The 13,328-nt window shown below is 40.1% G+C and overlaps 1 protein-coding gene across 8 annotated transcripts in view; it reads right to left on the bottom strand.

Annotated features, from left to right (window-relative positions):
• The window catches only part of CHCHD6 (coiled-coil-helix-coiled-coil-helix domain containing 6), a 109,600-nt gene that overhangs the window by 44,136 nt on the left and 52,136 nt on the right, over positions 1-13,328 (bottom strand). For all 8 annotated transcript variants that reach the window (XR_014590892.1, XR_014590893.1, XR_014590894.1 and 5 more), the window contains one exon: positions 8,290-8,360. Coding sequence is in view for 2 of the 8 variants with exons in the window: in XM_083869392.1 (XP_083725518.1) it covers positions 8,290-8,360 (71 nt within the window). In the remaining 6 variants the exon portion in view is untranslated. The remainder of the gene's footprint in view (positions 1-8,289; positions 8,361-13,328) is intronic.

Raw genomic sequence — 13,328 nt, 5'->3', positions numbered from 1 at the left:
GCAGAAAAGCAATATAGCAAGCAATAACTGAATCTGAAAACAACACACAGTCCAACAAGTGACCCGAATAAGGATTTTCTTTCTTCAGATAAAAAACATCATCTAGAAACTCGTTAAGATCTCAGGTCAGGAAGGGAAGGTATGCAGTCTGTAGAAGATATGCAGCACAAGCCCTAAGAATATATGGGTTGTGACAGTGCTATAATGCCTGGGAATTAGTAGGGGAACCGTCAGTCTATTAAATATCTCCCCAGAAAGCTTTCTAAAGAAAGTAACTGAAGACGGGATATGCTGATTTCATATAACTGCAACACATGAGGGACAGCAGGATCAGTAAATTTCTCCTGTGTGAGATGATCTTATAATAATGTCACAATGCAAATTAAATGTTCTTTTTTTAAAAGAAAAATCTGACTACACATTTGAACAGCAGTTACTTTTCCAAAATGCCACAGAGCACTGCACTAGGTTCCTACAGTTTACTTCACGCTACACAAAGGGATGGACAAAAATACGAGTCCATTAGTATATTCTGCACTGACAGAGCAGCATATCCTGCTAAAGATGCCAAAACAAATTTAGAGAGGAGATTGAAGCTGCTGGTGTTAAAGTTCAGGTGGGATCTGAAGCTAAACATCCACCTTATTAAAAAAATCCCCTTGCTTCTGCCCACATTCTCTAATCTTCGAAACCACAGTGCGCCCTTTTACCAAGCAATGCAATTCTGAACACTGACTCAGCAAAAGGTCCCCATTAAGCAGCTACTCATCCCTCAGAGAACATCGATAATGGTACTCTCAAAACAAGCACACACAAAAAGCCTTAGAAGTTCATTTTTGACCTCCCAAAAATGGTTGGGGTTTTTTTGTTTGTTTGTTTTTAAGTAAATATTGTAAGCTCAAGAAGTACTCAGAAAACAGAAAAAACTTCAAAGAAAACAGTTTAGGTAACATGGTCCTAAGTCTGGAGAAGAGCCAATTAAGTGTATCAGGTGAAGTGAGCCTGTGCCTTCTGATGCTGCTCCAGTGTGCTGCTGGTGGCCCTTGCAGTCAAGCACAACACTGACCAGCTCTCTCCAAGGAAGCAATATTCATCCCTGAACAAGTGCTCCTGCCTTCCAAATGCCAGTTTTTTGGGTCAAATTAGTTTCAACTGTAGTTGGTATGGTATGTGTATGTCCCAGACACGCAAGCAAGAGATGCTGCCAGGACTAACAAGAAAAACACAAGTATAGAAAGAACCAAACCCAGCAGGGTTCTCTCATAATAGGCTGAGTATCCCATAGCCCAGAAACCCATTTTATCGGAGTAGCTTCATGAAATATCAAAATCACACAAATAAATAAATAAATATTAAATTAAAGTTATTGAAGTCTGATTTGATGGCAGAGATGATTTTTTCTATAAGAGAGCAAAGGACTTCAATCTTTCATCAGCTCAGCATTTAACCCCACCAACTTCCTCTGTGAAGATGAATCACCATGATGCAAGGTGTCCACTGCAGTCCTGCCACAGTCCTTATTTCCTCAGAAGACAAAAATATAGAAGCTCTGACCTATATAACAATTTCCTCAAATTTCCCCCGCTGGTACTTGCCTTTGGTGTCTTCTACCATCCGTCCAAGACTTCAGGAGGAGACTGACTCAACAGTAAGGACACAGCGTGGATAATCCAGAATCAGGAATACAATTACTGTTCAAAATAGCAACATTGCCCTTGAAATCAGTTGCAACTGAATTAATGACCAGATTATTAGTGTGTTACCTCAACTTTGCCTCAGGCTGCTAATTAGCAAACAAGTCATTAATTCGCTGGTAACAAGTGGTTTCTCAGGCATTATTGCTTCTGACATCTTTAATTCACCACTCTTTCTGGAAAGCCTCCTCAGACAACTTTAACCTCGGTCCTTTACAAACCAGCCCCACACCATTACCACCAGCACACTACACCACACACACATTGAAGACAGAGGCAGAAAAACACAGCAGGAATAGGCTAACCTGGGTCATTAATTAATATTCATTACACCATATCCAACTCAAGCCAAAGGGAGGGGAAGGCCAAAGGCACAAGAAGTTCTAGATTTTGGTGTGGATCTGCCATTATTTGTAAATACACAATAAGACACTATGAAACCTGGAGAAACCTTGCTTTCACCATGGTACATGTTGGAATATGCAATTCCCAACGTGAGGGCAGAGATCTGCTTTTATTTTCAATGTATTCTCCACAATAAAGAGCTATGAACTGAAATATTTCATGTCCTCTGATGCACAAAGTACGATTGAGGTTTGTTTTAACAGCTGCACAAATATCCATGCTTTTGAAAACAATCTGGATTTGGCCTGCCAACGAACCCTGATCTAAGGGCTTTATAAAGGCAACGCTACTACAGAAAACAAGTGCTTTTCATGTAAAAATCTATAGCAACAAAAACATCTCTAAAAGACTACATGTAGTTTTTGGCACCTCTGCCTTTGCTATTTGAGTCCTTGCTATTCAGATCTTATTTTATAAATGCCCATGTTCTACCAACCTAGTGGTGAAGAAATGCTCCTTCAATTTTGAAGAGACACCAGTTTTTCAGTGCTAACAGAACTGCAATCTCAGTTCATTGGACTCATCTCTCATCACGCATGAGAGGAAACACAATACTGTGAACATTAAATTGAATGTTACTCATTTTACTAAGTGGGCAAAACAAAAAATCTTATTTAGACACAGCATCTTAGTAATCCCCAAGAACTGAACTTCAGAAAGAAGATTCAACAGCTTGGATAAAGTACACAATCTAATAGATTTTCAAGATTTAAAATCTGGTTCAAAATTATTTCAATTAGAAAAGTTATGCAAATCCACAGCACATATTCAACTTCTATTTCCACATGCCATATTCCTAAAGCAGTAGGAGAAGATACGTTGCTAGGAAAAAGTTTTTTACAGAAAGGGTGATAAAGTACTGGAATGGTCTGCCTGGAGAGGTGGTGGAATCAGCATCCTTGGATGTGTTTAAAGAAAGACTAGATGTGGCACTTGATGTTGAGGTGTTAGGGCTGGCTTGGACTCAATGATCTTGGAGGTCTCTTCCAACCTCGTGAAATCAATTCACTGGTAAAAGTAGTTGCTTGACAATAGGTCTTCCAGAATTCATACAGAAAATGTTAACATGCTAAAGTAATGAGTGAAAAACTTTGTGAAGCAGAATTGAAAATGATCAGAACTTTCTTTCAGAAAAATGTACACCATGTAAAATGACACAAAGTCAAAATTCACCCATATGCTTTTACCGTCTCCTGAAATAACTTTGAGGAAACTCATGCATTATAATCTCTTAGAGAATATTTTAATTTCCTACTAAGAGGAACTTTATAAAAGTGAGAAACAGAAAAGCTTTGACTAATAACCCATCTCCTTATCTAAAGATTATGAAACAGACTCTGTGCAGACAGAAGAAGAAACAATTAGCACAAACCAAGCATCAAGAGAAGAACAGGACTGGGACGAAGTAAAATAATTTTGGTGAAGGTATCATTGCAGGGCACAAAAGCACTATGTTGAGGTAAGGGTATGGATAAGCTTCCAGCAATAATCAATCTCTCATTTCTGAAAACTCTTAAATCCCTGTTGGAGAGGCTCTTAATTTCAACACTAAATTAATCATTTATCTAATCTAATGATAGGAGAAATCCCAGAGCAATTTTGTTTGAAAACTATGTCTTTACCCTTCTCCTTTGGCTTCACAACTGTCCATATAACTGTTTCAGACCTTGTCTCCTGGGCACAGTCCTCTGTTGAAATACCCAAGGCCTCATAGTAGTCTTCAAGATTAACCAACTCAAGTATCACTACATAACTATTTTGCATACTTTATAAACAGATCTACATAAAGAAACAAAAAAGTTAGTTTCTCTAGATAGAGTTAATCTTGCTATTCTAACTGAGGGGCCATCATTGCCTTGTGCAATTCAATAAAACTTTCATTTCCAAGAGTACCGAAAGCAAGCCATACATTCCCTGTTGCCAGCAGACAATCCATCTACAAACTTTCTTCCCCTATCCTCAGTGAGTCAGTGTGGTTTCCTGCTTCATGTTCAGCCAGGAAGATACTTACTACTTGCTGGTTTCTCTAATGTAATCACCTTAAACACTCATTTCCATTAAGTTTAAAGATCTTGGGACCAGTAAATGAAACTCTTACACAGTAAGTCCTATATGGAGTAAATATCTTTGGCAGTTTCTCCATTGGAAAGCTGCCTTGGATTCTCAGCTGATCTCCACTGGGATAAGATGCTGACATTCTTTATGCACTCTTTGATAACAGCACAAAGCACACGCAGGCCTCTCAGGACAACATGCAAAGCAACAGTCATCAGTAAGCAGCTTCAAAAACAGTTCTGAAAACTGTTAGGGAGATCTCAGAGGGAAATTCAGCTTCACAACAATTTTATCTTTTAACAGCTTCCTAATCCCCTCACCTGACTCCTGCAGCTTTACCTTTTAGAGTCACACCCCCACCCACGCCAATTCTTGCATCCAAAAGTAACAACTACAAAAATAAATACATTTTTTAAAAAGTGATAAGAAAACTTTCACAAAAGAAAAGAAAGAAACAAACAAACAAAAAAAAAACCAACCAAAAAACCCCAGCATTTTGAGGATAAATCCAGAGTGCTGCACTAAGCCATCACCTCTTTGATGGTTTTTTTCCTTCCCCTTAACAGATCCAGGGACTGTAATAACATTTAATCCTCAGAAGCTAATCTAAATGTAACACTCAAAAGAAGACAAAGACAACGCAACAGAAAGAAAATTTGGCCACTGCCTTTTGGGAGTGCTGCTTTATCCCTAGAGCGAGTGCATTAATAGAGCTTGGAATGAAATGCCATTTTATTCTGTGTAGCAGGGAGGAGATTAGCAAATTGTCTTCTCTAAACCCAGTCTGAGTCATGGCTCTATGAACACTGAGAAAAGGATGTGGAATGAAGGGAAGGGTGGGGAGCACTGGCTTTTTATTTACACGCTGCTTCCTTTGTGGGTGGTTACTGATGTGTGCAGTTTACTAAACAGGGAAAGAAGGCGGGGGGAAGTTCTAGGTCCCCTGACTTTAATGCTGTTGGCTAACAAAAGAGAAAAATAATAATGCACCAATTATAACAACATAGTTGAGACAATATGTCCGTGGCAACTGTCCAATTCACCGCAGCATGCAAGCAACAAGGGTAAGTTGCTTAAGGTGCTGAAAGCTGTGCTCAGTGGTATCTTGTTGCTAGGATCTTTTTTCTGGGAGGAAATAAAACAGGTTGGACAGAGCCTAGAACAAAGGAGAAGGAGGAACTCTGATAGGGTTATGTAGGGAGAGAGAAGGCTGGCTTCAAGTTAAGAGGTGAGGAACAAAGTCTATTATGTAACTCAGGCCATGCAGACATCAAGCCTTAAAGTGGAAACCAAGAGCTAATGACTGTGTCAGTGATTCAATATGAAGCTCAGCACTAAGTACTTCACTTCTCTTTTCAAACAAAGGGACATAGGAAGGTTTACTCGTCTACCTCACAGGCATGCTGTGAAGGGTCACTGGTAGAAAAGTGCACAATATTCCTAAATCCTGTAACGCTTGACAATTACTAAGGAGTGGACACAGTCCATGGAATACTTGACCACTTGTGCAGAGCTGTAAGCGTTGACAAAAGAATTACAAAAGTCATTAAACGCCAAGAAAACACTGGGGTTTTGTTTCAGATATTTCTTCTTTGCTTCGACATCAACTCTGAATAACAGGGTACTCACTGTGGAAAGAGCCTATTTCCCTTTTCCTCCATCAGCTCTGCTGATACACGGTGGCAGAGGAGAACAAATACTTGTTCTCACAAGGAACAAGTGCCAGGGGCAGGTCTTCACAGTGTAACAAGGATAACAGAAGCTCAGGAAGAGACACTATGGTGAAGGATATGGACTCTTTGCAGATGGAGAAAGTGCCACTACTGGCTTCCTTTCTTTAAGGAGATATCATAGTCCAGCACTGATACTTCATTCATACCTTGGTTAATATTCCATTTCACATAATTTTGCAGGAGTGTCAGTGTATTCCTGCGAACTAAAGAACTAGAACTGCATAAATCAGTCTAACCTATCTTAGCACCTACTGTGCTTGTATGTCTAATACAAAAATTCAAAACAAGACAAGCAAACTGTTCCTTCTACTGAAGCCACAGGATCTTGTAGGTTATTACCATAAACAGGCTGTAGAAAGACTTGAATGTAGGATGCCTAACAAGAGAACCTCAGAACACACAGACTTCAAGTCCTACCAATTGAGCATGAACGCCAGTGTAGGAAGACGGAACCTTTCCCTGGTCCTGTCTCAGCCATATCATGACCCAGGTGTTAGGCACAAGAACACTTTAGGAGCATTTGTACAGTGTGTTGTACACAAAGCAGCACTCTGAAAAGGGTCACTGCATGCTGATGGAAGTGATGCACTGCAGCCTGATGGGGGGAAAGCAATTATTCTTCCTGCATGTACAATTATCAAAGGGCATTATCAGTCCCAGATCATGAACTCTAATGCTCAGCTCAGTGCAATCCTGGCTACTGCTGGCAATTTCTACTATAAAGAACTAGATTGTATGATATTCAACTTCACCCTCAGTTTCACTCGTGCCACTCATCCTGCTCCTTTTCAAGACAGCCCCAGCCACATTGCTTTTTCACACAAAATTCACATTAGGGCAGGTGTCTCTTTTTGCTGCATAGAAGACAGCCCAAGGAATCTGTCCCTTTATAATGGCTCAAGTTCATATTGCCATCAAACAGAAGAGCACTATACAACAAGGCCAGAAGCCAGGGACTGTTAGATGACAAAGGCTCAAAGAAAAGGGGAAGAAACCCTTCAGAGACCAGGAACACACTCTCTGAATCTTGAAAGAAAGAATTCATTAGCATTTGTGTTGGTCTCTGCCATTAACCTTTGTAAGAAATGGTTGCATTCCTGAGTTTCATTTCCACAAGAAACAGAACAGACCTAAGGAAACGGAAACATCAGGAACCAACCTTCAGCCTACCTATAAAAAAAATAAGTCTGTAATAGTCAGTGAAGAACATAATTCCAAGTCCCAGTCGCTTCCTTTAACAAGGCACAAGGATAAATCACAACTACACAAGTTCACAACAATTGATCACACATTTGCAGAAGCACATCCAAGAAAAGATTCAATTGATCTAAGACTATAAGAACATTATGTCCCATGAATTTTTAAAATTTTATTTCAAAAGATTATTTAGAATTCTGCTATGGAAAACAGGATGGAAATGCAAGCAATGTGTTAGCTGCCTTGTTTTGGCTTCTTTAGCAACTTATTGCTTGACTGTCCAAACAAAAACGTAAAATTACAACAGGTTATGTGATGCTTTGGCAGTCAAACTTAATTTTAAATAAAGACAGTACAATATACTGCACACCCCACTAACATATTCATCACTACTATATTATCTATTTATGCAATTAAGTATTGTAGAGTCTGGATTGGACCCAACTGGACTACATATGCTGCTACTCCAGTTTATTGCATGTTGGCCAACTGTTTACCCAACTGAGATCCGAGTGCTGCTCTTGACAGCATAATTGCTTTAGCCTCATTAATATTAAAGAATTATAGAAAATATTTTTTCTTGGGCAGCTGTTAGTGCATGTGGAACAATAAGTACTACTGGCAAATACAAATATAATTTTAACACTATATATGCTCATGTTAAAAAGGCAACATTAAAGGTCCACTTATTGTGCTAAAGCCAATAAAAAAAGACCAGAAAAATCATTGTATCCATTCTAAGAAAGCATTCATGAAAATTACAACTCTAATTTGAAACTAAAAGGGATGAGATTTAGACTGTTTACCTTTTTTTTTTTTCCCCTGGACAATGAAAACTTTAGAAGTGGTGCCATTCTTCTTACCCCCATGCTGCAGTGTGTAGGTTAAATACAATGGGTCAAAGTAGAAACAGATTAAACATTTTCCGTTGTTATTTTGAAACCCTAGTAAATATTTCTATTTAATACTAATTTTTAAAGTCCCTCTCCTCTCCCTCATCCTTCTTTGCAAGATCTATCAACTTCATACTACACTCTCTCAAGCTTGGCACAGAAAGAGAGCACGCCAGCTTACACCTCGTGAGCCCCCTCAGTACCTGACAGGAGGTAACTTCACACTCTATTTACAGGAACATCCAGAAGCTACACACAAAATGTTATGAAATGCAAGTGTAACTGCTGAAAAGAACAAACATGGCTCCTCACTTTATCCGCTCCTCTGCCTTGGCTGCTGCCTCCTGATACTGCTCGGATGTCAGCTTGTAGATCTCCGCATTCTGAAACAAAGAATAGAACACTCAGTTCTAAAAATTAAAGACATGTCAGATCTTATCTTGTCACAAAGTCATCTTCTATAATTAATAACAATTTCCGACAACAAACAGAATATGCAGTTGAAAGAACACCAGAAATACTTAAGAGTCGATTTTATTTTCAGCAAAATGAATCAGTGCTACAACACATCCATCCTTTATTCCAAGGTTCACCTTTGTGAAGGGAAAGAGGGAGAAAGGTTGCTACCAACCAAACGTGAGGTTCGGTTATTCCATGTAACCACAAAAAACAAGGTGTTTCCAGCACAGAGTTATTTTGAGTTTGGTCATGTTTTGTTCTCTTCTTTCATTAATTGCTGTGAAGGCTCTTGTAAGTTACTGACATGCAAGTATCAAAATTGGCTGCTCGCACTGGAAAATCCATTTTACATTTCAGTACTTCTACTTATGTTACTTATTCCTTAAAAGAAAATTATGTAGCCTGTTTCCCTTTTAACAACATAGGGAGGCGTATCAGGTCTCAGTAAAGGCGCTGCCAAACAGAGTCTGGAGTGTCTTGCTGCAGGGCTTAAGAGGTTTGCATTAAATTCTCCTGAACTTGCACAGAAAGAGTTTTAGCTCACAACTGCTCAGTCACTAAATGTGGAGGATGAATTCCTCCTCTGGGCTGCAATGAGGAGCCTCCCAGGCACAAAGAGCAGGAGGGAATGGCTGCACTCTCCCAGAGACTACACTACAAGGTCTCATGTCAGTAAACCGCTGATATAGCCGCTTTAGGCAAAGCTGCTGGATTCCACTGGCAACTGCCTTGCTCAAAGCTCATCTGCAAGGTTCTTACTCTGAAAAGGCACAAGCAGAAAATATGCAATAATCAATCAAAAAAAGTGACAAAATGGTATTGAAAGCGAGGACAGCTATTCATTTAGGGCTAGTTCGAGCTGCGATCTCATCTCTCCCCAAATTTGGTCATTTTATATAGAAGACTATTCTTGCTCTTCTTCATTTATTTTCCCATAAATGCAGCTGTGGTCCTGCACATGATGAGCTGACACATTCTGTTCAGTGGTTGGAAAAAGGAAAGGACAGATATAACTCAAGTTCTATTAGTGGTTCTGCCACTTGTGCAATCTTGGGCAAGTCACCATTTTCCATCTGCAAGTGAGGGATAACAGCTGCCTGTATCTCTGAAGTTGTGTGAAGCTCACCTAATTGGAAGGTTTATAAAGGTTTTCAGAGCCTAGGCTTCAAGGTGCTATATTTAAGCATTTTATCTCTGGTGCCTGAATTTATGTTACATACCAAAAGAATCAGAACAGAGTTTGCTTTTTCAAAGTTTGACCTAGGAGACAGATTTAAACTGAGAAATCATGGAGAGCTAATCACTTCAAAATGCATTTTACTGGCAAATTATCATTAACATTTTTGTTTACTTACTTGTTACAGAGTGGTCAAACTTCAATGCTATTAAATCCATTTTTCTCCTTCCTATATTGGAAAGTTCAGCTTTTAATGGTGCCTTTTTCTCTGGCCTGTAAACAAACCTCACGACTTACAGCTCCCTGCTGTTACTCATTCAAACATGAAACCACAAGACCTGTGCTTCATTAATTAAATTTGCCATTAAAAATTAAATAATGTGAATAAGTAGATGTAAGCGTTATCTCCATTGGGCTTCAAAGGTCTCATCGTTTCTCCAATTACTACCCAAGCAATTTTCATATTTCATACTGTCTGATTTCTCAAAGGGATTGGATCTGAGAGATCAGAATGAGAGAAACTGGGAAAAAGAGAAAGCAAGGTAGCAAATTTAAACATTTTTCAGGCAATAGGAAGTAGTCCTGTCAGATACTATTAGCCTGCAGCACTCTGCAGTGAAACAGCAGCGGGAGAGGAAAACAGGAACAAATATGCTGTACGTGAGACCCAGCATGAGGTCCCATTTAACCCACCTAAAGAAAGTAATGATAGCCAACAGAATCATTTGCTGGATGTACTGTCAATTAAAGTGGTTGCAGGACAGCCTTACCTAGTTTATTAGAGAGTTCAACTGCCCAGTACTTCGGTCAGGCTCATCTTCAACATCAACTATGGACATGGACAAAAATAGCTGGGAAAGGAACCCAGGCTTTAGTTCTGAATTCTGAAGCTGCTAAAAGCAGGCAAGTGAGAGCCTGAACAGGGAGACAAGAATCTCAGTGAGGGAAAGGAGGAAATACTTGGTCTCAAAGCAGCCACGACATATCATGCAAAGATTGAGGAGGGGCATAGAACACCTTCAACCTGCAGATAAAGCTGCTGAGTTTTAAAAATGAAAAAGAAACATCTTTCCATGTGATCCAACTGGGCCTCTTGCTGTTGGTTCAGACTTCTCCCCTTCAAAAACTCTAGAACCCAATAAAACAATATTTCTAATGCTATGAATCAGCGCCTTTAAATGCTTCCCCAAGTAATAAAAACAGGGGGCTACCATTTAAACTGGAGTTTGTTCAACAAGCAGATTTTTAAAATATATTTTCCTTGACCTTTAGATCCTTTCCAACCTTGGGAAAGTCATATTCCCTTTTGTCCTAAACATTAAATGAGCCACAACAGGGTAAATGGGCAAGAGAAGGGCCTTTCAGCACAGGCACAGCAGGTTCTGTGATCTGGGGCTTCTGCTAACAGAGAACAACTTTCCAAATATTCTCATCTGTACTACTTCAGACACAAGATCTGCTTCATTTTCAGCAGTTTATCCACCATGCTATGGCAGGAGAGAATGTTCCAGTGACCTAGAACTTTTGAGGCCTTTATAATATAGCCGCAAATGAAGAGCTAAGCCAGGAACCACCTGAGCACTTCCCCCAACTTCAGCAGGGTCGCCTCGACACAAGGGCTATTCAGCATGATCAAGGTGTGGTATTTGCACTTGAGACAAAGTCTGAGCTGCCTGTAGTCTCAGTGAAGTCCTTTATCTTCATAAAACGATATTCAGTGGTACAGTAAAAGAGAGAACATTCCACACAAAATTACAAGATATGAACGCTGCTTTTAATTTACTTTCTTGGTATTTGATGCTTGAGATAAAATGGCAGCTCACAAAGAAAAAGTTGAACATGAGACCTCAACTATTATTAAATAAAGCTCCTGGCAGTCTTAGTTGCAGAAATAAGTTTAAAAACATGACCAAAGGACACCGTAAAGGCTCAAATAACAAAAGACACAGAAAAAATGAATGAACCACCTAAAATGTTTCACTTCTCTCAATAAAGCTGAGCCTTAGGGGAGTCAACTTCAGAACATTAGAGCTTTGTCATATGGGGAGAGAGCTCTCCAGAGAGGACAAACAAACTAAGCAAAGAAATGTTAGTTTGAAAGATTTTTCCCTGATATTAAATGATGGTTTGTAGGAAATAATAAAAACACCAAGAAGTTGTAAAAATACATAACCAGAGCCTAAAGTGCAACAGAACCATTTTTCTTTACCCTGCTGCTTTTCTACAACAGATTTGCTGCTATACCCTTGCTCTCCACTCTTCCAAAACACCCTTTTGCTAAAAATTCCCTTCCGAAGGGAACCAATTTTAAAACCTTGAGCTAAATTTGGAGTTATTTTAATTCAGCATTCCTCCTTGGCTGCAAACGTGCAAAGAAACTCCAGCACTCACTACTACACCTCACTACACTGCCCAGGCCCTTTCCAGAACATATAGCCATGAAAGTAAGAAAACATTTTAGCAGAAGACTGAGTTCTCAGGGTTATTTCAGGAGGGAAAGTAATTGAAACATAAAGAGAAAACCCTGCCAGCTCATTCTCACACTGACATTAAACCACATTCCTTACAACTTCAGTGAAACATGTGCTACTTGCAGTAACATGTAAAACAGAAAACTGAGCAAAACAAGCACGAGGAAATTTAAATTCATCAGATTTTAGGTGAAATTATTTGTGAACATCAAGCAGCAGCATTAAAACCTTGACACAGGGACAAAGATTTCTCCATCAGGCTCAGTCTGGGGTGATAGATTGGAAAGTGTCTTGATTTAAAACCAATAAACCCAACCACCATCACCAAAGGTATCTTGAGGTATTTTGACACCTCAAGAGTATAGAAGCATGTCAGTGGTCATGGTATTTAAAGATACAAAGCAGATTAACAGCTGTTGGAATGTTGCCAGCCTAGATGAATGCCAGTGATAGCTCTGATGAAACGGAGCAGGGCAGTGGAGGCCTTGACAAATGCTGCAGACGACAGCCGGGAGATTAGATGGTACAATCTGCCTCATACCTGACAGACATGTTGCTTCAATCCCTCCTCCTCACATCCATGCTCACTAGCTTGCAGCAAAATGCCCTTTACAAGCCTCTCTCAAACCCAAAAGAGCACAAGAGGAAAGGCTGTGAGTGGGGCAATACTGGGTGTGCCCCACAAAGGCACCTCAAATTTCTGAGAGAAAGAAGTAAGGAAGGAAAGCTAAGATTACTTCTTCCATATCAGATGTCAGTTGCAAGATATTCAAACTCCTGTTTCCAGCTGCTTCTGAAGCCAGAAATAAGACCTCACACCATCCCGAGAAGCAGCACAACTGTGGCTGCCTGCACACTCCTGAGGACAGGCAACACACACATGTCCTGGATGCAGCTGCTGCCAGGCGGAACTCTGGGAAGCTACAGAGAACCATCGGTCAGTGCCAGCTCCAGGAGCCACCTCTGCTCCCAGCAGTGCCTCAGGGAAGCAAAGGTACACCCAGGTTCCCCACACCTCAGCAGGTTGCTGGTTCACACGCACTGTAGCTCAGGCTGCTCGTTCTCACCACTCACAAGTCTCACGCAAAGAGCTCCTAGCAGATTTGAAAAATTACCCCATGTACCTGCATCCCTCCCACAGGTACAGAGGCAGATGAGCCGAACCAATCTGTTCACTGGATGACCTGACGGATGTGTTAAAATCAACCCACACAATCAATCACTGCTATCAGCTTTGGTCCAAA

Source organism: Zosterops lateralis (assembly GCF_965231275.1).
Source record: "Zosterops lateralis genome assembly, chromosome: 11".
In the NCBI taxonomy this organism is placed as follows: domain Eukaryota; kingdom Metazoa; phylum Chordata; class Aves; order Passeriformes; family Zosteropidae; genus Zosterops; species Zosterops lateralis.
This window is presented reverse-complemented; position numbering and strand designations above follow the sequence as displayed.